The following is a 26,645-nucleotide window of genomic DNA, read 5'->3' as shown; positions in this document are numbered from 1 at the left end:
CACCCTGCCCAAGCCATGCCTGACATGCTGTAGTGCAATGAGAGGGCCTGCTCTTGGACAGTGGAGAGATCTGGGAAAGGGTTATGGCTGTAGTGGTTAACCATCCTTGGGTGGTAGGCACATCAGCAGACCTCTCCAGAGCTTGTTTCCTGTTTCCTCATCTGCAGAGTGGGCTTAGGGTTGGCTGCCCTTACAGAGCTGTTGATGAGGATTGGCCTTAGGACTGGCACCCTGCATAGACCATACCTTGTCATGAGCCCTGATTCCCATTCCACTAGCAAGACCTTTCTTCCTGTATACCCCTTAAAGGGTCAGAAAGTTTCTCAGAGCTGCCATGAGTGTAAAGAAGTCAACTGTGACCTGTTGTGAATAACTTTGGGTTTAGAGGCAGAGGCTCTGGGCTCCAGTCCCAGCCCTGCCCTGTGTAGATGGTGGATGGATGCATGGGTGGATGGATCCGTGGATGCATGCATGAATGAATGGCTCAGTAGCTACATGGGTAGATGGATAGGTGGATGCATGGGTGAAGGGATGCATGGGTAGATGCGAGTAGGGTTGTATAGGTGGAAGGATGAGTAAATCAACTCTCTGCCCTTTTCTGAGCCTTAATTTTTCCATCTACCCAATGATGGGGTTGGATTACAAGTTCTTCAGTTTCTGAGGTTTGTGACCCCATCTGTGTCAACCTGGCACCCTTAAGGACTGCTGCCCCCTTAGATGGTGACCTATAAGGAGGACCATGCCTATACCCAGGGACCCTGGAACCCTCTCTGAGTTCTACCTTCCACCCTGCCTTGGGCCTTCCCAGCTCTGACCTGGTACCCTCCTTGGAGTCTCTGCGCTCCTCATCCCTTTCCAATAGGGGTGCAGTTTTCTTCTGGCTCTTTTGTTGACAGAATCACTTGTTTATTTGTGTTGGGGGGGTCTGTATGTCCTGTGTGCAGTCACTTCCCTCCAGGCCACTGTGCATTCATGCAGGATGAGCTGCTGAGTGAGCACTGGGTGGAAGTGTCATGCGCTGGGGACTTGGCAGAAGGACTGTCACAAGGCCAGGGCGACTTTACTGCCAAGGTGCTCTTGGGTTAGGTCAGGAGCTAGGTCAACTCAGTAGGTCAGGATTTCCTGGTGGAGGGGGAGACCCAGGTGATGGCACCCAGATGGGCTGGGTCCCCACAGGTGAGGGTGTCAGTTCGCCAGCCTGTACAAAGACTTCCAGTGCCAAGGCAAGGAGCTCAGGGGTGCTTTAGTGAACGAAGGTGAATTCTTGAAGGGTTTTAACCAGGAGGTGACCCAGTCAAGTTCCTTCTCCTGCAGTATGCTGGAGCATCTTTGGTTAAAAATACAAAAATAAAGGTCAACACGGAAAACTCACCCTTGATTTGTGCTCTGAGCCCTTGGGGCCTGGGGGTTGATAAAAAGAGCCAGGATGCTAGCTTGCAGAAAAGGGAGTGCTGCCAGTACTTGGAGAAAAAAAGGAAACTGATACTTGGAGTTCTGCCTGACCTTTCTTTCCTCTTTTTTTTTTTTTTTTTTAGGTGAAATTCAATAAGCTTAAACATGTTAAAAGTGCACAATTCAGTGGCATATAGTATGCTCACAAGGTTGTGCAGCCCCCATCTCTATCTAGTTCTAAAACATTTCCATCACCCTGAAAGGAACCCCTGTCCCTGTTAAGCAGTCATTCCCCATTCCTCCCTCCCCACAGCTCCTGGCCACCATCTGTCTGTGTCCTAGCTCTATGGATTTGTCTATTGTGGACGTTTCATAGCCACAGAATCAGGCATACACTGGACGCTGGGCCCTTTTTTAGGCTCTGCCTTGTCCCTGCTGTGCTACAAGCTCACCATATATTTGCTGCTCTGTGGCCCTCAGGCCAGTCCTGTGTGTAGCCTGGGTGGAGCTCCCAGCCTCTGACTGTCCAAGAGAGAAGCTCAGATGATATGAAAATGAATCAGTCAAGCTTGTTCTGAGGGAGAAGCGGGTCTCCACCCTTCTGGAGGCATTAGTGGGTGTATGTGGCCAGGTGCTAAAGGGCCAGAAGGTGGTAAAGCTGGGACAGTGCCCCTGACTGCAGAGAGTGCAGACCCAGCCCTGGAAGTGAAGTCACAGAGCCTTGTGGGCATCTGGCTTCCCAGGCAGGTTCCTCCCTGACCTTCTCTGGGCCCTCTGCCCCACATCTGAGACCTTTTACCAGATTCAGGCTAAGTGGCTCAGTGCTGCTATGGAAAGGGGCAGGGGCTGAGCCACACAGGAGGTGGCTGGTTGACTCACTGCTCTCTAGATGACCCTTGGAAGAGCCCCCAGAAAAGGTCCCATGCTTGTGAGCTCCTCCTCTGTGACTGTTTGGAAACACGTGGGCTCTTCAGCCTGTGATATCCTTGGTTGGCCTTCTCCCTGCCTGGTTCTCTCCCTGCCCAGATGCTGACCTCTGCCCCCACAGCTGTGCCTCCCCTAAGTACTTATGGAGATCTGTAGAACACCTAGCTGTGGGCTTGGCCCTGAAGATGCAGAAATGATGCAGATGCGGGCGCTGCCCTGAGTTTCATGATTTGGGGACAGACAGTGGGAATGGGGTGTGGTGGGAGCTGGGGCTGAGGTGCTCTCAGTGCACCTGGGTACTCAGCTTTGCCCAGAGTAGTCTCGGAGAGCTTCTCAGAGTGAGTGCTGTGTAAGCTGATTCTTAATAGACACTTTGCAAATTTTCCAGGTGGACCCCGTGGGAAAGAGCTTTTTCCGCAAAAGAACCAGCAGGGGTGAACTTGAGCACTTGAGCAAATGCCTCAGGCAACAGTTACCAGCTTCTGCAGCGCTTGGGGCCAAGGTGTAAGAGGCAGGTGCTGCTCTTGAGGGCTTTGGAGCTGAGGACTGCAAACAGGGAACAGCAAGAATGACAGTAGGGAACAGCAGGTAGTTGGGAACAGCAAGAATGGTGGAATGAGAGAGGGCCTGGAGAGGCTGTGGGTGGGGCACAATGGCTTCCAGTGACATTCTGGGGAGCTGGCAAACACAGTTGGATCTGCATTGGGAAGATGTCCTCTAATGGTTTCTAGAAGGAGGATTTCAGGGGAACCAAACTGGAAGCATGGAGACCAATTAGAAGGCTGTCTCTGACACCCAGGGAGTGCTGGCGAGGGCCAGAATCAAGAGGGATGGAGGCAGAGGGCAAATTAGAGAGAGACATAGCAGGTGTTCTTCCCATGGCTCAGCCATAGGTGTCTTGGAATTTTCAGGGAGGGGACCCCATGGTGGCACTGGAGACGGAGACCTGGTGTATATCATGACCTCCTCCCTGGCAGCCCTACAACCTTGGCTGAATTGTCTGATCTCTCCTGGCCTTGGTTTATCCTTCCAACAAAATGACCAAAAAGAAGCAGTAAAGAATGTGGGTTTGTAAGTACTTTGAAGAGTAAAAGGTCAGGGGATGAAGGCATAGTTTGTTTTTTGCTGCCTAGTGGCCCAGAGAGGAGGGAGCACCTGTCAGGTATACAGGAGGTGTCCCCGGGACTTGGGGCCCAACTGGCATGGAGGGTCACATTCCAACTTCTGGATCCCTTGGGTCTGCAAAACGGTCCCAGTTCTCCTCTCCAACTCTGAGAGCAGCTGCACCTGATTCCCCCAGGGCCTTGGCTGTACCTCCTCCTCTGTGGTTAATAATTCAGGACGAGCCAGATGGCTCTGTTTTCCCCTTCCTTCTCTCCCATAGCCTCCTAGGGCGTGTTCCTCAGCTAGGGGTGGGCATGGGGGTGGGCAGCCCAGGAGACTCAGCCACTTGTAACTCAGATGAGCTGTCACCACCAGAGCCTACAGCCTCTATGGGCCCTGGGGCTCCAGGTTCTGGCCAGGCACCCCAACTTCAGAATCCATAGGCCCATTGCCTGGGGAAGTGGAGAGAGCCCTGAGAAACCACAGGTCCTGCCTCCCGCCCAGCTCTGATTTCAGATGGGGTCTTGTCTAGGGCACTTTGTAAATACTTATAGGGTAAGGAGACCAATGGTACCATTTGCATTCTCAGGAACATTCTTTCCTTAGCTCTTCTGAATGTTCCTGTTAGGAACAAGTTCTTTTTGTGTTTGAAATAATTTATTTATTTATTTATTTATTTATTTATTGAGACGGAGTTTTGCTCTTGTTGCCCAGGCTGGAATGCAATGGTGTGATCTCGGCTCACCACAACTTCTGCCTCCCAGGTTCAAGTGATTCTCCTGCCTCAGCCTCCCGAGTAGCTGGGATTATAGGCATGCGCCACCATGCCCAGCTAATTTTGTATTTTTAGTAGAGATGGGGTTTCTTCATGTTGGTCAGGCTGGTCTTGAACTCCCTACTTCAGGTGATCCACCCACCTCGGCCTCTCAAAATGCTGGGATTGTAGGCGTGAGCCACCACGCCTGGCCTGAATTTAGATTTTTAACCCAAAGTTGCCCTGAAGATATGCTCCCTGGTTAGGAAGGAATTCTCACATATGTTCAGACACGCTTTTCTCTTTCACATTTGGGATCTGAGGCTTCTGAGTACTCTGACTTGTCTGGCGCTGAGCAGCAGATCAGTGGCCTCTACTTCCAGTTCACACCTGCTTGGTTCCCATTCAAGGCCAGGGGCTAGACCTCAGTGAACTGCCACCTCCTGGGTCTGCAAAGTCCTGCAGGGACCTGCAGGGTGTCCCCATTCTCTGTGATTCTTAGCACCCATCTTAATAGGATCTTGGGCACAGGACCCTTGATTGGGCTGGGTATGGAGAGAGCCAGGGCCTGATACTATCCCAGCCCCTGGCCCGGGACCTCCTGGGAGAGGACAGGGACAGTGTCTAGTGTCACCCAGTGCAGGGACAGCCTTTCTTTGTCAACCCAGGAGGGCTTGTTAGAAGAGGAGGGCTGGACAGCTCAGCTCTTTCCTACCTGGGGTCTGGCAGCAGGAGGCCACTCCTGGCTCTGGGCCTCCTGGAGTTGCCAAGAGCTGCTGACCGAGAACCCGACCCAGGCCCATGAAGGCAGCGTCCAGGGCAAGCCAGCATAGTGGCCATCCACATACCTGTATGCTCAGGTGAAGCCGCCACAGTGAGAAGCTGGCGCAGAACATTTTGGGGCAGCTCTAAATAGAAATTTGTCTCCCAGGCAACGTGGACATGAGACATCAGCCTACACGCCTCTATGTTGGCTCCCAGACTGCCTAAAAGCTCCGGCTAAGTTCTCCAGAGCGCTCAGGTGATAGCTCTTCTTCTCAGATGAGTACACTGAGGCCACTGTCATGCCAGACATGTAAGTGGCCAAGCTTGGCCTGATGCTGCAGCCACTTTCCACTGACCCACAGCTGTGACTCATCACCACTGCCTTGACATCAGGGCCAGAGCCTGGAACGCAAGCTGCAGGGCCTATCAGAGTGAACTCAAGGAAGCCCAGGTGGGCTTGGGACTGGGCAGTGTTCTAAGATCCAGGTGAAGCAGAGGTCAGATTAACACCACAGGAAAGAACCCCAGGGAGAGGCGGAGGCAGGACATTGGCTGGTGGAGTGTGAACACATCATAAAAAGGTGCCACTCTATTTCTTTTCATCGTGCTTTCACTAACATCTTGTAAGTGTGTGTGTGTGTGTGTGTGTGTCTTCAGACTATCATATTAGTATATTGGGGATGCTTTTATGGAGGGGGCTTGTGGGCAATCACCATTCCCTCTACCCTGTATGCTTCTGCTGGCGAAGGGAGCAAGATGCGGGTGGCTTAAGAGAGCCTGGCAAGAAGAATTCTCACCCAGAATCTGTTGAAAGGACCTAGTTTTGAAGCTGAATGGAAGATCCCATAGCCTGAGCTACCCTCACAGTGGTCTAGAAACATGTGAATCTGAGCCAAGTCTACTGATGTGTGATTAATTTACAAATAGGCGTGCAGAGCAGAACGGTGTGTACACAGGAGCCTGCTGTTCCTACAAAGCTGCATCAAGATGTCACTGAGTTGGGTTTTATTTTAGTTCTAAGTATTGTATCTGTTTAGCACCCAGTCAGCATGGTGCCGTGTGCACGCTGGGCAGGCTGAGCTAGTGGCGTTTACTGCTTCCTACACAGGAGAAGCCTTTGAGGTAGTTCCAAGCCCCATGTGCTGGGCCCAGAGCAACTCCCCAGATTCACAGAAAGCTCATATTTCACGGGTGGTCGTTTGCAGAAGAGTCTGCACATGATGAAAGGGTGGCACATTGGGAACACTGGACTTTATGTCGAGCTGCATCTGCCCTTTACCCCAACCAGCTGCAGTGTCTTTCCCCTGACCAGATTCACACCATGTCTTCTGTGGACTCAGAGGACAGACTTTGAGACTTCAGAACCATCATACAAAGAAAAAATACCTTAACTTATTTGGCGTTTTCAACCATTTTTTGACCTTGGGGTAAAGTGAAATGTACCTTTTCTTTTCTTTTTTTTTTTGAGGTGGAGTTTTGCTCTCTCACCCAGGCTGGAGCGCTGTGGTGTGATCTCAGCTCACTTCAACCTCTGCCTCCTGGATTCAAGTGATTCTCCTGCCTCAGCCTCCTGAGTAGCTGGGACGACAAGCATACCCCACTATGCCAGGCTAATTTTTGTATTTTTAGTAGAGATGGGTTTTCACTTTGTTGTCCAGGCTGGTCTTAAACTCCTGACCTCAGGTGATCCTGTTGCCTTGGCATCCCAAAGTGCTAGGATTACAGGCATGAGCCACCATACCTGAGCATAAATGTATCCTTCTGCCCTTCAGGAGGAAAGGGTTTGCTTCGCAAGTGAATAACATGCAGAAGGTCAAAGGAAGATGTATCATCCTACTCTTAGTCAGGACTTTCCTGAGTACAACAGAAATCCAGTTCGAACTCAGGCAAAAAGGAGACCTAATTGGAATGCTCATGTTCATCATCCGTGGAAGGACAGCAACTGCTGGAGCCCAGGATTCTCTTGGACTGCATGGAAGAGGACACAGCTGCTGACAGCTTCCCTGCCTTTGCCACCAGTGAAGGATTGACCCACATTCTCTCTTTGACCCCAAGTTTAAAAAAGAAAATCCCTGGGAAGTGTAAGCAGGGGTGAGATCATGGCTGCAGATTGAGGACGTGCTCCAAATCCCTCAATCTGATAGAACAAATGTTATTAAAAGCCCATATCCATGCAGGCAGAGAAATGCCTTTAGGGGCTAAGAAATCATGCAGAATCCTGAAAAGATGCAGTGAAAATGGGATTCAACTGAAAAAGGAAACAATAGCCAAGATTGTACCCAGGAGGTAGAGAGGTTTCTAGGTGTGGATCGCTTGAGCCCAGGAGTGTGAGGCTGCAGTGAGCTATGATTGTGCCACTACACTCCAGTCTGGGCGACAGAGTGTAAGACCCTGTCTCTAAGATAAAAAATAAAAATAAAAAAATTATAAATAAATAAATTGATGATATAGCAAGTGAAAAAAATGACAGATATAGAGTGAATAATGTAGAGTTTTTAAAATCCAGGATAGGTATTTTATTATATATACAAACCTACATAAGTGATAAAATTATATGGAACTTAATACATACACACACTGCACACACAAATAAATACAAGTAAAACTGGCATATCTGACTGAAGTCTATAGAATGTATCAGTGTCAATATCCTGATAGTAATATTATAGTTTTGTAAGATGTCACCACCTGTAATCCCAGCACTTTGGGAGGCTGAGGCGGGTGGATCACCTGAGGTGGGGAGCTCAAGACCAGCCTGACCAACATGCAGAAACTCCATCTCTACTAAAAATACAAAATTGGCCAGGCGTAGGGCGCATGCCTGTAATCCTAGCTACTCAAGAGGCTGAGGCAGGAGAGTCACTTGAACCCAGGAGGTGGAGGTTGTGGTGAGCCGAGATCACGCCATTGCACTCCAGCCTGGGCAACAAGAACGAAACTCCGTCTCAAAAAAAAAAAAAAAAAAGATGTCACCACTGGGGGACACTGGACAAAGTATACAAGGGATCGCTTTGTGTTATTGCTTACAGCTGCATGTGAATTTACAATTATCAATAAAAATTTCAATAGAAAAATCTCTTGGGAGTAACAGATTAGTTACAAAAATCTAAATGACTGTTAGTTTAAATGGGGATGTCAAAATGAAAATTTTAAACAGCAGTGTGTGAACTAAATGGCAGTAAGAACACTGGATGTAAAAACCTATGGGATGAAGCCAAATCAGTACTCAAAGGAAAATATATAGCCCTGAATTCATTTATTCAGAGACAAGTCAAGTTAAAAATTATTGAACTCAGCTTTCAATTCAAGAAGCTAGAAAAACAAGTAAATTCAAAGAGGTTAAAAAGGGCCAGGCAAGGTGGCTTACACCTGTAATCCCAGCACTTTGGGAGGCCGAGGTAGGAGGATTCCTTGAGTCCAGGAGTTGGAGACCAGCCCTGGCAACATAGACCCTGTCTCTACAAAAAATAAAAAATTAGCCAGGTGTGTGGTGGTGCACACCTGTAGTCCTAGCTACTACAAAAAATAAAAAATTAGCCAGGTGTGGTGTGGTGGTGTGCACCTGTAGTCCTGGCTACTTGGGAGGCTGAAGGGGGAGGATTGCTTGAACTCAGGAGGTTGAGGCTGCTGTGAGCTGTGATAGTGCCACTGTACCCCAGCTGGGGTGCAGAGTAAAAAATAATATACAAATAAATGTTACAGCTCTTTTACAAGGAACCCTGTTACCAAAATCAAAGAAGGAGAATTCAGTAACTCCACAAAACTACAGGCTGTTTCACTTAAAAAAAAAAAAAAAAAAAAACTCAAATAAAATATTAGCAGATTTCATTCAACTGAATGTATTATTACAGCATGACCAAATAGGATTTATTCCAACAATGGAAGGGAGATTCAAGAGTAGAAAAGAATTTTCATCTAATTTATTATATTGGCTGTTTTAAAATTTTACTTTATATTATTATTGATTGATTGAGACAAAGTTCTTGCTCTGTCACTCTAGCTGGGGTGCAGTTGTGTGATCATGGCTCATGCAGCTTGAGCACCTGGGTTCAAGTGAGCTTCCAACCTCAGCTTCCCAAGTAGCTAGGATTACAGGCGCGCCCCACCATGCCCAGCTAATTTTTAAAATTTTTTGTAGAGATGAGGTATCCCTATTTTGCTCAGGCTGTTCTTAAACTCCTGGCCTCAAGAAATCCACCAGCCTTACTGACACCTTCATTTCAGACTTCTGGCCTCCAGAACTGTAAGAGAATAAATTTATTTTGTTTAAAGCCACTCAGTTTGTGGCATTTTGTGATGGTTGCCCTAGGAAACAAACATACCCACTGTCTATTCCAGGGTAAGAATAGAATGGAAAAACTAGACTGGGCACCATGGCTCACACTGTAATTCCAGCACTTTGGGAAGCCAAGGAAGGCAGATCATTTGAGGTCAGGAGTTCAAGACCAGCCTGGCCAACATGGTGAAACCAGGTCTCTACTAAAAATACTAAAAATAAAAAATAAAAAAAATTTAACCGGGCATGATGGTATGCACCTGTAATCTCAGCTACTCAGGAGACTGAGGCAGGAGACTTGCTTGAATCCAGGAGGCAGAGGTTGCAATGAGCTGAGGTGGCACCACTGCACTCCAGCATGGGCAACAGAATGAGATTCTGTCTCAAAAAAAAAAAAAAAAAGAATAGAATGGAAAAACGAGAAAGGTGAACTTACATGACCTGCTGGTTCACACGAACCTCTACCTGCGAATTTAGAGTGATCGCAGATGGGTATTAACCCAGGCATTTGCTGGAGCAAATATAAGCCCTCTCTGGAAAAACAGACCCTCATCCTAAGCCTCAAAAGAATTTCTACAAATATCTTCCCCAGAAAATGAGCAGTTCTTAGTCAAAAATAACTGAGTACAAGAGGAGATAAAGCACTAAGAGCCAGAGCCAGCATGAACAATTTACAGCAGAAACAGACTCTGGAGACTTCAGATGCTGCAATATTTAAGCATAGCCAATAAAATAACTGTTCAGTGCATTTAAATAAATAAAAGGCAAAGTTGAGAATATGTGCAGGGAATTAAAAGCTCTAAAGAATGATGAAGCAGATTTGAACAACGAAACAGAACTTTAAGTCAAACATGGAGAAATTCAGAATACAACACGGGAAGAAAAGGAAGCTGCAGAGAGGATAAGACACATACATGGAGAAAGTCTAACGTTTATCTAATTAGAGAGCCAGAAAGAGAAGAGAGAAATAGAACAAAGTCTATGTAAGTGAGATTCAGCCCTTAAAAGGTGGCTAATACTTCTCTGTAGTCCTGGGCTTAGTGCTTGATTTCAGCCCAGCCAGTCAAGTGGCTCACGAAATAGATGCCAAACCCTTTGCCTTGACTCCTCCCCAACCTTGGTCATTTCTTCCTGCAAGAGGGGTATCGACGAGCAGTTTCTGAGAACTGAGAGGCCTAGGACAAGGTGTCAGTGAGGGGTGGGCCTTGAGGATATTGAAGACATTGCCCAAAATCATGCAAGGTCCTTTCCCTGCACTTCCTAACTCGAGGGAATGTCATTTGTACTGTAGTACATGAGAATGTCATCGCCTGGAGTTGGACAGTGCATAGCCTGTGCAGCTGAACACAGCAACCCAGCTATCTCTGATGCCTTTTCTGCCCAGGTTATGTGCCCATGGGACTTTCCAAGTTTGACCAGTGGTTTTTTCCTATGTGTTTCGTTTCCTCCCTGTTTCCCTCCCTGGAGAAGGATGAGATCTGTCATCGGCTGGAGGATTTTATGGCATGATAAAGGGAAGCTAATAGCTCTGTAAAGAAGAGCCAGTTACCTGGGAAACTTTCCAGGCATGTTGTGTTTCTGGCAGCCCTGGGAGGCTGGGCTGTAAAGGCCACACCGCTCACAGTGCTATGGAGCAAGCCCTGGGTGAAGTTGTACAGACACGTGAATGTGCCTGTCCCTACCTCCCCTAAGGACACTGGCTGGGCCTTTCATTGTCCTCTAGGTCCTCTGGCTCTGCCTGCTTGCTCCCTTCTGAGTCGAGCGTTTGGACCTGGTTATTGGTGACCTAAGATGCCTGGGATTTCTGCTCACCTAACAGTGCAGTAGATCAGTCCTGGGTCACAGCCCAGGAGATACAGAGTCTGGGACCGTTCTGCCCTGACTCACTGTGTGGCCTTGTCAAATGACTCAGTCCCTCTGGGCTTTTGTCTTCCCATCTTGCCCTGACTGCTTCTGAGCATTGACTTTCCAGTGAGATTGTTGCAGCAGAGTGTTTATAAACTGAGCTGCACTGAGTGTGTCTGAGAGGGGGTGGTAGTTATACTAAGGGCATTTGGGCTGCCTGGCATTGCCATGTCTCATTCAGGGCCCAGCTTGTCTCTCCCAAACTTGCCCATCAGAAAGTGCTGAGATGACTTCAGATACCCCCACCCCCACCCCACACCGTGGACAGCAACATCCAGTTGTCCTGTTTGACATTTATGCCCTGCACATGCTCTTGAGGAGGGCAAGTCTGGCTCCATGAAAAGTCTGAGTCACAGGCGCTGTCAAGAAACAGGGACATGGCAGGGAGTGTGCACTATTCTTGGAGAATCTTAGCTGTGCTAAGGAACAGCTAACAGAGCAGTTTGTAATTAGCACTTTGGCTGCTTGGCGGCGGCGTTATCTGCCTGTAGAGGGTTTTTTTGTGAACATTTGCCAATTACCCTTCTTAAGTACCTACTAAGTGCCAGGCCCTGGCTGCCTAGCACCTCTTGTGAATGGAGAGACAAATGAAAGATGTTGTCCTTTTCTTTTGTCCAGGCACCGTTCTAGCTACTGGGATTATGGCAACAAATAAGACAGACAAGTTCCCTACCCTCCTGTCACCTGTGCTGGGATGGAGGGAGGCAATCTTCAGGTACACAAATCAGATCATTGCAAAGCATGGCAATGGGACTGAACTGGGCAGGAGAGGAAAGCTACACTGCAGAAGGGAAGGCATGGCATTTGTGCCCAGACCTGGTTGATGCCAGGGAGTGACGGAGCAGCTGTTCCCTGGCCTGGGGAATGGGTGCTTCCCAGGCATGGCAGCAGCTGGAATGGAGAGCTAACATAGTGGGTTCCTAGCAAAGCAAGCATCCATGTGACTGGAGAGTGGTGGTGGAGGAGCTGTGGCTCATGAGCAGGCAGGGCACACGGGATCTTACAGACCTAGAACCTGGAAGTAAACGGAACTGAGGGATGCACAAAGTCCTGTGGGTGAGAGACAGGATCGGGAGGAGACAAGGCAAGGTGAAGGGCGGCCTAGGCACGGAACCCTCCTGGACAAGCACACTTGGGAGCTGTTGTCGGATCTCTCTGGTTATGGAACCCTCAGGCAGCACTGGCTTCTCCACTGTGGCTCCTGTCAGAGCTTTTGTAGGAGGGGTGTGTGTGTGTGTGTGTGTGTGTGTTTCAGAGACAGGGTCTTGCTCTGTTGCTCAGGCTGGAGTGCAGTGGCACAATCATAGCTCAGTGTAGCCTCAAACTCCTGCACTCAAGAGATCCTCCAGCCTCAGCCTTCTGAGTAGCTGGGACTACAGGTACATGCCACCATGCTGGGCTAATTTTATTCTTTTTTGGAGAAATGGTGTCTCACTATGTTGCCCAGGTTGGCCTCAAACTCCTGGCCTCCAGTGACCCTCCTGTCTCAGTCTCCCAAAACGGTGGGATTATATGCATGAGCCACTGTGCCTGGTCCCATGTTGACCATTTTTAAGCGTATAGTTCTGTGACATTAAGGACATTCACACTGTTATACAACCATAACCACCATCCATCTCCAGGACCCTTTCATCTTCCCAAACTAAAACTCTGTCCTCATTAAACACCAACTACCCATTCTCTTTTCCCCAAGTCCCTAGCACCCACCATTCTACTTTCTGTCTCTATGAATTTGACACTCTAGGGACTTCCTGTAAGTGAAATCATGCAGTATTTGTCCTTTTGTGTCTGGTTTATTTCACTTTGCTTAATGTCTTCAGAGTTCATCCATGTTGTAGCATGTGTCAGAATGTCCTTCCTTTTTGAGGCTGAATAATATTTCCCATCAGGTCCTTCCCACCCTTTTTTTTCTCATTAGGTTTTGATGACTCATGTGATGTCGGTCTGTCTTTTTTTTTTTGAAACAGAGTCTTGCTCTGTCGCCCAGGCTGGAGTACAGTTGTGCAATCTTGGCTCACTGCAGCCTCCACCTCCCGGGTTCAAGTGATTCTCTTGCCTCAGCCTCCCGGTTAGCTGGGACTACAAGCATGCACCACAATGCCTGGCTAATTTTTGTATTTTTAGTAGATACAGGGTTTCACCATGTTGGCCAGGATGGTCTCGATCTTCTGACCTCATGATCTGCCTGCCTTGGCCTCCCAAAGTGCTGGGATTACAGGCATGAGCCATTGCACCCGGCCAATTCTGTCTCTTTTTGAGGCTGAATAGTATTTCCCATCATGTTCCCCCCACCCTTTTTTTCTCATTAGGTTTTGATAACTCATGTGATGTCTATCTCCCCTGGAGCCTGGAGGCTCCCTGAGGCCTCTGTCTTGGTCCCCTGTATCCTTAGCACCCATCATAGAACCTGGCCCCTAAGAGGCACTTAATGAACATTTGTTAGGTCCATAGAGTTCAGAGTGATTAGAATTCTTACTGAAAGAGGGGGTTGGCGTTGAGATGACAATATTAAAGACTATATTTGCCAGACTGTGGAGCTTTGGCTTCTAGGCAAATGTTTCCACTGATCCAAGCCACCTAGGGGACTTGTTAAAAATTCTTATTCCCAGGTCTTTCCCTTTGCAATGCAGCTGTTTTGGGCTGGAACCAAGAAGCCTGTGTTTTGAAAGAGATATTAACCTTTATTTCCTAGATCATTTAAGAACATTGGAATAAAAACAAGTAACCACTCTCTGATGAAGTTTAAGTGGGGTTTTCCCTCAGCCAGAAGATTTGTACTTACTACAAAATATTCTGAAAGAAAAAACCAAAAATTGTTTCTCTAAATCATGCATCTTTATTAAAAAGCATTAAAGCAGCTCTGTTAGCTTGTGTTGTATCCAGAGTCAGGTGCAGCCACCGTTCACGCATCAATACTTAGCTCTAGCCTGGAATATATCACTTAAATTGTGGGGGCTTTCATTTCTTCCAAAGATGGGAGCATCGTTACCTTTTCCACCTCGGGAGATCATTCTGAAGAAGCAAGAATAAAAAGGCTAAAAGCATTTGTAAGTCATAAAATGCTACTATCAATGCTAGGGATGCATATGTATATAAATTGATTTAAGTAAAGAAGATGATGGTTCAATTCTTAAGCTATTTACTATCCTGGCTGTACAGTAAGATACACCTGACTCCACCACTTACTGAGTAATGGGGGCAAGGTGCCGTAATGACACAAAGCCCTGGGTCTCCTTAGTTATAAAAATGGGGCCTTGCAGCACAGAATTATTCAGTCATAAAAAGCAATGAAGTTCTCGCAATGTTAAAACATGAACCTCAAAAACATGATGCCAAGTGAAAAAGCCCAGACACAGAAAGCACATATTGTATGACTCCACCAATAAGAAATGTCCAGAACAGGCAAATCCATCAAAACAGAAAGCAGCTTAGTTGGTGCCAGGGGCTGGGGTAATGGGAAATGACTGCTTAATGAGCTTAATGAGAAACGGGCTTTCTCTTTGGGTGAGGAAAATGTTCTGGAATTTTCCTCTGTAAGTATACTCTGTGAGTATCCTAAAAACTACTTTAAAGGGGTGAATTACATGGCATGTGAATTACATTGCAATAAAATACTTAAATAAGTGGGGTCACTACATCTAACTCCGGGGAGTCGTGAGGATTAAGTCACTTACAATGTATTAATAGGGCCCAAGTGTATAAAACCATGGGCCAGATTCATAAACCAAGCACCAAGCAGAAGAGTCTGATTGCCAGATGTGCCCACCAGAGAGTGGGGGCTGTTGGGGTGTGGGGTCTGATGAGACCCTGGCACCATTTACAAGAGGGGACTGTTCACACTGGGAATGCCTTCAGGAAAGGCAGGACTGGGCAGACTGTGTATTTTCTCCTACACCCTCCTCCTCACAGGATGCATGAAGAATGGGGGGCCAGGGTCAGGGTGGGGACTAAGTCTCTGACTGTTCAGCTGCTCTGGCATCTGTGTCTTTAAGGAGTCAACTCCAGTTGACTGTTGTAATGTGGCAAGTTCGGGAAACCCCGTCTTAGGCAGCACAGGGATCTGTGGGCAATTTCTCTGAGCTAAAGGACTGTGACACCCTCGCTGCAACACCCAGGGAAGGCTGGGTCTGCACCCCGCTCAGCTGTAGCTATTGCAGAAGGAGCCACTGGGGCTCAGAGTGGTGGGCTAGTGCACCTTTGGTACCATGCGTAGGGTGGGCTTAAGGAGGCAGGACTAGGGACACTGGCTGCTGAGACTCCAGCATGGCATTTGTGCCTCTCTGGACTTGAGGTTGGCCCCACAGCGCTCCTTGCAGGCTGCACAATACCAGCTGTTGTTTTGGAACAACAAAAATTCATTATTTGCAGCTGATAACTAACAAGCACCCGAATAAGTTGGCTGAGAGCCTCAGTGCTGGAATCTTGCACATGGTGGGCTCCAAGTGGAAGTTTATTGGGAGGTATGTTGGCCGAGTAAAGAGGAGAACCTTATTCAGGGAAAAACTCGATCCCAGGACTGTGCCCACCTGCTCACAAGCCATGGGGAGGCATCAGCAGCCAACATTCAATCCATTTATGTTAAATGCAGGAATTAAGGAAAGACAGACTTTGATGAGAATTGTCTGCCGACTTAGCCACGTGGAGGTCATTTGTGACCTTGACCAGTATGGTTTCAGTGGAGTGGGGCTGGTCAAAGTGGGTTGGAAAGAGATTGGGAGGTGAGACAGTGGAAACAGCAAGTATAGCTAAGCTTGAGGAGGATTTGCTATAAAGGGGATCAAGGAAGCGGGATGGTGCCAAGGAGATGGAGTGAGGGGGGCTGTGGGGTCTTGTTTTGTTTTTGCAGATATGGGAGCTATAACTTGCATGTTTGAATGCTGATGGTGAATGGGGAGGTCCGTTAGGGAGACAAGAGAGGGGAGCATTTTGGGAGAAATGACAAAAGGGCTTGGACCCCAGTGACAGAGAGTTGGCCTTCAATGGGAGCAGAGACGTCCATGCATTGCAACAGCAGCTAGTGGATTGGTGCAGTGGGTCAGTCCATTTTATGATGGGAATTTGAGGAAACAAAGAAGAGTGGCGCCTGACATGGTACACATGCCTGTGGTCCCAGCTACTTAGGAGGCTGAGGCAGGAAAATCACTTGAGCCCGGGAGTTGGAGGCTGCAGTTAGCTAGGATTGCACCACTGTGCTCTATCTAGCCTGGGCAAAGAGTGAGACTCCATCTCCAAAAAAATTAATAATAAAAAAGTAAAGAAGACTCAAGATGGAAAGAAGGTGTAAAATCAGGAGTGGGAAATAGTGAAGGAACTGAATCAGTGAAGAAGGACTGTAGGAGCTGGGTCCTCCTGGGGTGTCCTGTCAGAGTTTTGAAGGCTGGCCCAGGGGAGCAAGCACTCAGGGCTTTGTATTCTCATTATGTATCTTCTCTGTCATCACAAGGGCTTATCACCAGTTCAGGAGTAACCCGGGTGAAAATCTCAGCAGTGCCTCTTATCAACTCTGGTGTCTTGGATGGTTCTGGAAAGCTCTGATTTCGCTGGAGAATTGATCGAGTTGAGTTTTGCTTAGGGACAGGGCCTGCAGCACAGCCAGCTCTCTGCCAATGGGCTCCCAGCCTCTAAGCATCTCAGGGGGCCCTCCCTCCTGCCTGCCCCAGAAGCTGGGAGCTTTCACCCCTAAAGGACTGGCCATTTCTAAGGCCAATGGCCTCCTGAAAAACCTCGGCACTTCTTATATAGGAGGATGGTCTGGGTGCTGCTGCTGAAATGGTGGTAGCCTCAGGGAGGTGACCAGGAGTGAGAAAGAAAGGCCTCTGAGCAAACCCCAGCCTACGATTTTGTAGCCACAGCTTAGACCCTAACTGCTGGGGCCAAGGTCGCCTCTGGGCTTGTTTCTGTTGTCACATCTGAGCCTCCTGTGGCATTTTGTTTAAGGGCCCAGCCTTATTTCAGCCATACTCAGTGTTAAATTAGGGGAGCACCAACCCTGGAGGCCAGTGTGGTAGTGGTAGTAGCTCCATGACCAGCAGGGTCACCAGAGGACCAAGGTAGGAGGTGAGTTCCAGATAATTCTTCTTCATGCCATGCTTATCATCTTGGAGGCTCTGAGTTTCAAGCTTATTTCCTCACATGCACATCTGTGCCCTTTTCCACCCAACTGAGGGTACTATGCTGACAGCCACAGCCAGGGAGGAGGAGTCATAAAAACAGAGCTCCCTTGCCTTGCCGCAGTCCTTAAGCAGGATGCGCCCTCTCGGAGCCTGCTCTGTGGTCTGCACCACTGCTTCCCTGGGGCTGTTGTTTGGGTTGAGGCATTACATAGAGATGCCTCATAACTCTACCATCCCACTCCTGCTCCTGGAGCTGCAGAGCACTGCAAGCCCCACGGTGCCCCCAGGTGGCTGCTGTGCTGTGGGGTCTGGTGGCCAACTTCTGCAGTGGCTTGGCAGTTGCCCCAGCTTGGCACTCCAGGCGTACAATGGTGAGATTCATGACTTTCTGTGGGATATGGGGTAACTGCAGCAGTGCCCAGGGCTTTAAGGCTCTCTGGGACCCCCCTTCACTGTCTAGGCCAGCGTTAGAGGAAGGAGTCACGTCCTACTTAAAGGTGTCAAGGAAACTGTGGGGGTCAGGGTAGGAGCTGTGTCCTCCTGCTCAAAGTCTCCTTGGTCCTTGCCCCTTCAGCCTGGCCACCCCTGCCTCATGAACCTGAAGCTCTTTCTGTGTCGCTTTTCTCCTCTAATGCCTGGAGGTATGTGGCTGGGTGGAGGAAGAAGCTGGGAGTCAGGATCCTTGTTCCCAACCCAGCTCTCTGCCCGTTTCCTGAGCCTTTGTCCCCTCATTTGTAAAGGGAGGGTTGGTCTGCAGCAGGGTCCTCTGCTTGTTTCTTAGCCCAGAAATCCTTTCTTCAAAAGAAATCTCTGCTGGAAGCCCGGTGTCTAACACATAAAGGTAGAACTACTCTAGGGCAGGGATTGGACGATTCTGTGGGTGTGTGACTTCTCCTGCTTTCAGCTTCAGGACACAGAGAGGCAGCTGATCAGTGCTAACCTCATAACACACACCTGCAGAGCAGCCACACACTCCCGCAACCCCAGCCCAGGCGTAGGGGCTGGTTGCTGGACACAAAGAACAGCCTCTAATCCCTCTGTGCTGCCTCCCATTTATCCAGAGCTTTGGGTCCCTGGATACACATAGATGGTTGGGGGAAGCCTGGGGAGCCTTGTCTGGCTGCATCTGGAGAAGAAGTGCTTTTACCATTGCCTGCTTCAGATCCTGATTGGGCCCCGGTAGGTTTGGGAAGCAGAGAGCAGAAGAAGGAAGCTCTCTTAGAGCAAGAGGCAAGGGACTCAAGGGAGGCAGAAGGAGATTATGGATACCCGCAGTCCTGAGTCCCAAGCCCCCAGACCTGCTGGCGGCTCCCTTGCTTCCCACTGCTGCAAAAGCCGGAGCTCCCGCTGGCCTGGCTTGGAGTAGCTTCCAGATTTAATAGCCAGAATGCAGCTGAACTGCATTTGGATGGATTCCATCCCCGCTTGACTTTGCACAGCCTCACTCCTAAATTCCATCTGTGACGTCAGACCCCTGCTAATCACGGAAAAACAGATTAAGTTCTGTAAATTCAATTCTCGTGCTTTCCCTCCCAGTCAGGGTGTCTCATGGCCTCTGCTCAAAGGAGCTGTCCACCTCCCTGCTCGGTCCACCCCACCTCATCCTGGGCCAAACCCCAATAATCCACTTCATTATTCATCTTCATCACATGCCTCCAACCTGGCCACCCCTGCCTCATGAACCTGAAGCTCTTTCTGTGTTGCTTTTCTCCTCTACTGCCTGGGTGGTTCAGGAAGATCTCTGGGCTCCAGCCTGGGAGGCCCAGCTGGTGCTCTGTGTCTTGGTGGGAAGCCATGCCCTTGAATCTTTGGGTGACATCCCTCATAGCTCTTCTTGTTTGTCTGCCTGTGCCTGGAACCCTGGTCCAGATGCAGCCTGTACCTCGCGCCTTGCCCACGGCTGGTCTCTTGCTCCATGGCCACCCTGAGTGGCCCCACTCTGACATGGTCTGGCTAGGTGTTTCCTCAAAGACATCAATGAACATGGGGCTGGGGGTTCTTTCTAGGGTCGTGAATGCTGGGGTCTGGAACCTGAAGACTTTTCTAAGGGCCAGGGCCCAGGTGCCACATTTGAAGCCCAGGGAAGAGTCCCGTCATCCCTGGAGCAGAGCCATGTGGGCTGTGCGTGTGGGCGGCCACCCAGACCCCTTGCCTGGCCTTCTTCCCCGAAGGGCCTCTGGAGACCTGTATGTGTCTTTTTTCCTCTGGCTGTGCCAGGCCCCAAAAGATGCCCTGTAGACAGCAGTAAAACCTAATTCTGTCTAACCCATCACGACTCCAACAGAGACGAGATGAAATGTGTGTCTGTCTCGTTTGCACCCAGGCAGCCAGACTGGGTGTAATGAGATTGTCTGAGTGAGGGTTCAGCTTCGGGCCAAGGGGGCTCCAGGGAGAGACAGACACACAAGTCACACTGCTCTGATACGAGGAGGGTCTGCCGTGTCCCTGGCCTCAGCTCAACGAGGGAGAAAGTGAGGAGGACTCTATCTCACCCCAGCAGGCCCGTGTCTTGCTGTAAGGCCAGCCAGCACCACAGCAGGGCTGCTCCTCCTTCAGGTCTTGGTTTATTGTCTGCACCTGGGGGTAAGCAGCCCTACCAGGAAGCCCACAGGCCCTGTGTCTCAGGGACCCACCTTCCAGACCCTGCTAGGGACAGCAGTGCTACCTTTTTGCTCGCTCCTGGTAGTTGAACGCTGGTTGGAAAAGGGCTGAGCACTTCATGTGCATCATCTCATTTAATCCACAGACACCCCAGGGTGTCTGTGGGCAGGGTGGTTCTTACCCCCAGAAGACAAAACGAAAGATCAAAGGATTAAGCAGTTTGCCCACAGTCACAGCTGGGAGGTGGCAGAAGGTCTAGCTGATTATTTTATTTTAATCACAACACTACCAGCCCTTCTCTGTCTGTTTACACACACACCACTCAAATGCTGCAGCTGCTGCCTTTTGAAACATCAGGTAATAAAGTGCAGGTAAAAGTTGCCCACAAATTCCATCCATCTGATGGAACCCTCTCCAGCATTCAGTGAACATTTATTCCATACTCTTCATCCAAACAGACATATACAGAGTAGTAATAATCTTTTTTTTTAAAGTATCATGTTCTATATGAATTTTTAAAGTAAAAATTAAATTTAATGTTATTTGAATTTAACCAGACAAATGTATCAATTTTCATGTATCTTAAGTGAAATGGGAGTTGCTAACCTGAGGAAAAAGATTTCTTTATTGTAAGTGATAATAGTCCTAAAAGATTAAAGGTAAGAGAAAAACTTTTGAAAATAGCTTGATTGAAGTATAATGACATACCATACATATACTCACTTAAAGCATACAATTCAATGGTTTTGGTATATTATTGATTTTTTTAAATTGTGGTAAGTGTGTGTGTGTGTGTGTATATATATATATAAAACATAAACTTTGCCATTTTAACAGTTTTTAAGTGTACTATTTCATCGCAGTGAGTATATTCACAATGTTGAGCAACCATCACCACTACCACTTCCAGAGCTTTTTTATCACCCAAATAGAAACTCTGTAACCATTAAACAGCTACTCCCATCTCCTCCAACCCTAGATCCTGGTGACCTCTAATCTATTTTCTGAGAGAACAACTTTTAAAAGGTTAAAGTCATTATTTTTTTAAATAATAAACTTTATTTATTTTTTGAGACAGGGTCTCGCTCTGTCACCCAGGTTGGAGTGCAGTGGCACAATCTTGGCTCACTGCAACCTCCACCTCCCAGGCTCAAGGGATCCTCCCACCTCAGCCTCCCAAGTAGCTGGGACTACAGGCACTCCACCACACCTGGCTAACTATTGTATTTTTTGTAGAGATGGGGTTTCATCATGTTGCCCAGGCTGGTCTCAAACTCCTGATCTCAAGTGATCTACCTATCTTGGCCTCCCAAAGTACTGGGATTAAGGCGTGAGCCACCTAAACTTTATTTTTTTAAGAGCTGTTTTAGATTCACAGCAAAATTGAGTGGCAAGTACGGAGTTCCCATATGCCCCTTCCCCCACTCTCAGCATCCCACACCAGTGTGCCCTATTTGTTACAATGAATGAGCCTGCAGTGACATGGCATCACCCAGAGTCCATAGATTACATGAGGGCTCACTCTTGATGTTGTACTTTATATGGGTTTGGACAAACGTGTGAGGACATGCATCCGCCATTGTAGTATCCCACAGAGTACTTTTATTTCCCTAAAAATCCTCCATTCTCTGCCTGTTCATTTCTCACTAATTTTTCTACTTCATGAACCAACTTCTATGCTATGAAAGTTGAGAAAACTATATTTCCACCTTTGTTCTTCTGCTCCAGATTTGTCTTAGTTATGTTATCATTTGTGTACAGTGTTGAGGTTTTGATATTCAATTCAATCACATAATTGCCATGATTTCAAAAATATCAATGCCATGTTCATCAGGATTTCTCCATTTATGACCTCATTTTGACTTATCTTTTGGTTAGTTGGATTTCAACATCAGATAATTTTTTCTTTTTTAAAAAATTGTATTTATTTATTTGTGAGACAGGGCCTTGCTCTGTCATTCAGGCTGGAGTGCAGTAGCGCAAACATGGCTCACTGCAGCCCTGACCTCCTGTGCTCAAGCCATCCTCCCACCTCATCTCCCCAGGATGCCACCCGGCCATGCCAGACGTGCATGGTGGGAGGCCACTCGATGGAGCCCCACGTTCCTGCCCTGGGGCCTTTGCTCATGCTGTTCCTTCTTACTGGATTGAGTCCTTCTCACACCTACCCTCAGCTCTGCCCTTAGCTTCCCTAAGTGTCTGGATTACAGGCATCTGCTGCCGATGCCCAGCTAATTTTTTTTAATTGTATGATTTTTTGAAGAGACAGGATCTCACTGTATTGCCCAGGCTGGTCTTTAACTCCTGGGCTCAGGCAATCCTCCTGCCTTGGTTTCCCAAAGTGCTGGGATTGTAAGTGTGAGCCACTGTGCCCAGCCAGGTAATTATTTTTTAGAGGACTTTAAGGATGTCTAAGTCCCTAAACTCATGCTTCAGAGAGCCCCACCTTATCTCCCCAGGATGCAGCCCAGCCATGCCAGCGTACATGGTGGGAAGCCACTCAATGGAGCCCCACGTTCCTGCCCAGGGGCCTTTGCTCACGCTGTTCCTTCTTACTGGACTGAGTCCTTCTCACACCTGCCCTCAGCTCTGCCGAGCAGAATCCCATGGATCTCAGAGAGCCTGGCTCTGCCTTCCATGAAGCCTTTCCTGAGACCCCTCTGGACTGAGTGACTTATCTTGTTTTCATGACACTCATGGTAACTCCAGAAGTCAGATAATATTATCCCCACTTTATATATGGAGAGACCGAGGCTCAGCAGGTACAAGGGCTTTTCCAGGAGGTCACACAGCTGGTAAAGGCATTGTGAGGCTTTGTAGTCAGATCCCAGAGCGAGCTCCAAACTGTCACCTCCCCTCACATTCTGTGTCACTCTTAGAGTTCTGAGTCCTCTCCTATTAGTCACCCGTGCACTTAACTGTAAGATATAGAATCATTTATTTGTTCTTTCCTTCTTCCTATCCATGTCTCTACCTACTTACTTACCTCTACAGCTCTTTAGTTCCTTGCGGGCAGAAACACGGTTGCTTTTCCCTAAGCCAGTGTTGATGGAATTGCATCCTGAGCACTTGCTCTTTCTGATGCTCTTCCACCATGTGGCTGCTGCCCCTGCACAGTCCTAAGCTTTGCCCCGCTCCACCCAGGTGCCAGGAGCCTCCAAGGGGCCTCTGGGCCCTCCAGGTGCGTGTTCCCTCTCTGTCTCTGTCCCTCTGCCTGCACGCAAAAATATCCCAGCAGAGCTGTGGACAGCACCTGTGCAATTACAGCTCATCTGACAGCTTGTCTGTGGGGGAACATCATTAGGTATCTGTTCCAGACACGTGCTTACAGAGCCTCTGAAATCAGAGACCCAAGCCAGTGTCTGGGTGCTGGCTCAGGCTGTGACATTTCACCCCTGATTGTTATTTGAGGAGATGGAGACATTTAAGAAACATGATGAATCTGGCCCAGGGGGTTCTGCCTTGCTAGTGCCTGGTGGGCCTGGAATCTGAGAGGATTGAGAAAGGACTGATTTGCATGGGGATGAGCAGGGCAGGTCATGTACTCTGGAGGGGTTAAGACTCTGAAAGGGCAGAATGCTTAGACTCCTAAGGTTTCTGAAGAACATTTAGAGTCTGTGTCTGACCATGCTGTTATTTAGATGACTAAATGAGACTTGCACACTCTGAGTCGCTGCATTTGCGCCACAGTAAAGGAGCCCACCTGAGGCCCCACAGAGGCGGGGTGGGTGCTGCACGTCACACAGGTGTGCTGCTTGACACCAAGCCCCTGCTGTGCCTTCCTGGTTGGGCGATTCTGGGACTTCAATGAAGAACCATGTAAAGAAGCTTCAGAAACAACCCCCATTGAACTTCAGTTTTCCCTTCCTGTCTCCAACCCTATTTTTCTCCAACTTCCCTCAAACATAAAGTTGTGTCTCCTTTGTGTATGTAAGTTTCCCAGATCAGGTGCCTGTGCTACCCTCCCAGCCAGCTGGAAGTCCATCCAGGTGCCAGGTGTCAGACTTGGGTCCCTTGCTACTTTGGCTGAGCCAGCTCTTGTTTCATACCTCACAGGATAAAGTGCAGCCTGGGGACTGTAGGGCCATTGCTTCTCTCTCCTGTGGCCTCAGCTTCCAGCCAGGTTTGAGGATAGACAAGTGGGCCTCGGCAGGTGGAGCTGAGTCTGGGAGTATGGGGAAGAACTCCACAAGGCCTCAGGCCCTAAACTTGCAGGTCCCATGAGCTATTAACTAGACCCATTGACCTTGAAGAAGGTCAGCAATGGTCTCTTTTCACTTGAGCACAGCCTCTGGGGGGCTTTGGGGTTGATCAGGGATCAGAAAGGTTGGCGGACAGGTTGCAGGAGAGGGGAAGCCCCTCCTAGCAAGAGTCCTTCTGGATATAGCAGGGCCTGGAGCCACCCCAAGGAGGGGAACAGGGCAAGGAAACTTCCCAGGGGGATTTCTATGTCCGGGTGATGTTGCTCAGCAGCACCGTGGGGAGTCTGGGTCAGAGACCTCCAAGGGGAAGTCAGGGTCTGGGATCCAGGGTTATCTTATCTACAGCCAGCAGATGTTGGGTGCAGTTTCTGGAGTATATAAAGTATCTAGGCTCTAATTGGCTAAAAAAGAGCTTCACTTGGACTATATTTAAAGCAACTGGATGTGAGAATTGGGTTCTTTTTTAATAGAGAGGAGGGTCTTGCTATGTTTCCCAGGCTGGTCTTGAGCTTGCTGGGCCTCAAGCAGTCCTCCTGCCTTGGCTTCCCATAATGCCAGGATGGATGTGAGAATTTGAATGGACTTCAGGCTGACGTTCCTACCTGCTGTGAACTAAACAACTGGGGGCCACTGTTTTAGGCCAACACAAGGGATGTCTTTATCAGACCTTTCCTCTCTCTGTCTCTCTCCCTAAGTGGCTTATTTAAGAACAACTTTCAACCCTGTCTACTGGTATTCCTGAGAGTTCTCGTAAATGTTTTTCTCAACCTTGTTAGCTACCCAGTAATGCTTTAGCACCTGGGTGATGCTCCAATGTCCAATAGAGAGCCATACCCTGGGGAAGTCGTCTGACTGGCCAGGCCCTTGCTTTTATCACTTAGCAGGAGTCTTGCCCGTTGTCACTGTGAATCCTCCCTGGCTGCGGTCCTTGGAGTAATCTTGCGAAAATACTATCCTTAGCCGGGTGTGGGTGGCGTACACCTGTAGTCCCAGCTACTCTGGAGGCTGAGGTGGAAGGATAGCTTGAACCCAGGAGATCAAGGCTGCAGTGAGCTGGGATTGCACCGTTGCACTCTGGCCCGGGTGCAGAATGAGACCTTGTCTTTAAACAATAAATAAATATAAAATTTATTTATCGTCCATCCTGAAAACCTTCCCTTGGCTTCATGTTAACAATATGTGACCTTTGGAGGTGACCAAATGATATTTATGGCAAAACTTCAGCCATCTGGGGCTTGGGTTTTAAGGCGTGATTTCATTTTCCAGATAACTGAGTATGAGCCTCTTCCAAGCACTAAGTTTTCTTTTCTTTTTTTTTTTTTTTTGAGATGGAGTTTCACTCTTGTCCCCCAGGCTGGAGTGCAATGGTGCGATCTCAGCTCACTGCAGCCTCCACCTCCTGGGTTCAAGTGATTCTTCTCCTTCAGCCTCCCAAGTAGTTGGGACCACAGGCTCCTGCAACCACCCACGGCTAATTTTTGTATTTTTAGTAGAGACGGGGTTTCACCATGTTGGCCAGCTGATCTTGAACTCCAAACCTCAAGTGATCTGCCTGCCTTGGCCTCCCAAAGTGTTGGGATTACAAGTGTGAGCCATTGTGCCCAGCCCGGTTTAAAAAAAAAAAAAAAAGTGATTGCTTAGGGGCAAATCTTCATCAAATATATTCTTTGTCACTTAAATAGAGGTTGCTATGAGTGCACTCTCTGCTTATCTTGTTTCATCTACTTCCCAGACATAGCCCAATGGAAGGAATAAAATAGATGCCAATAAATGTTTCTTATTGGATTGAACTGAAACCAAACTTTAAATCACTCAGAGTCTCCCCTTGGGATGCAGTGATGTCATCTGCCCCTAATGGCATGGCTCAGACCGCTAACTTGTAAATGTCTTATGTCTGTGCTTCTTAGTTTTATTTGATCTGCCTGCTTTTCCATGACCAGCTATCATTACTTGCTGTGTCAGTACCAGGGAAATAGATGCTGTAGCTTGTTAGGATTGTGAGTAAAACAAGAGCACAGTGTTCTTACCCTGGCCCTTGCTAATGGAGTGACAATTCTTTACTTCCCCGTGGCTGTTTATTGATTAGAGAGCTTACACGCAGCCTCTAACTTGTACTTTTGGTAGCTGTTAGCAAACAAGAAAAATAAAGGTTGGAAAGGAGAGAACCTGCTCAATCGAAGTTGCACCTTTGGATCATGCCTGATCAGAGCCCAGAATTCCAGCCTCAGGTCTAGACCGGGCCTTTCCTCTGTGCTACGGTATTCACCAGCCTTTGCAGAAAGTGACTGTTCTATTCTGTCCTCTCTGTCTCCCAGGGGTCCTCGGTGAATTTTGTAATGGTTATTTAAGGAACCTTGCCTAGAAGTCTCAACTTGCAGTTCCCCATCGACGGGAAGGCTTGGACTCCAAGATGATTATAAAGGAATATCGGATTCCTCTGCCAATGACCGTGGAGGAGTACCGCATTGCCCAGCTGTACATGATACAGGTGGGTCATGGGGCAAGGGTGGGTCATGGGGTGAGGGTGGGTCGCGCCAGCGCACAGACACCACATGTGGGTTAGGTGGAGTTGTGGCCTTCACAGTCCCAGAACTTCCTGGTAAGTG

General features: G+C 48.4%; 1 protein-coding gene across 1 annotated transcript in view; it reads left to right on the top strand.

Annotated features, from left to right (window-relative positions):
• Positions 1-26,645, top strand: part of PITPNM2 (phosphatidylinositol transfer protein, membrane-associated 2) — a 177,046-nt gene that overhangs the window by 97,413 nt on the left and 52,988 nt on the right. The window contains exon 3 of the mRNA XM_011964525.1: positions 26,355-26,527. Within this exon, the coding sequence (XP_011819915.1) occupies positions 26,450-26,527 (78 nt within the window). The 5' untranslated portion in view covers positions 26,355-26,449. The remainder of the gene's footprint in view (positions 1-26,354; positions 26,528-26,645) is intronic.

This window comes from Mandrillus leucophaeus, unplaced genomic scaffold (genome assembly GCF_000951045.1).
Source record: "Mandrillus leucophaeus isolate KB7577 unplaced genomic scaffold, Mleu.le_1.0 Scaffold7, whole genome shotgun sequence".
In the NCBI taxonomy this organism is placed as follows: domain Eukaryota; kingdom Metazoa; phylum Chordata; class Mammalia; order Primates; family Cercopithecidae; genus Mandrillus; species Mandrillus leucophaeus.
This window is presented reverse-complemented; position numbering and strand designations above follow the sequence as displayed.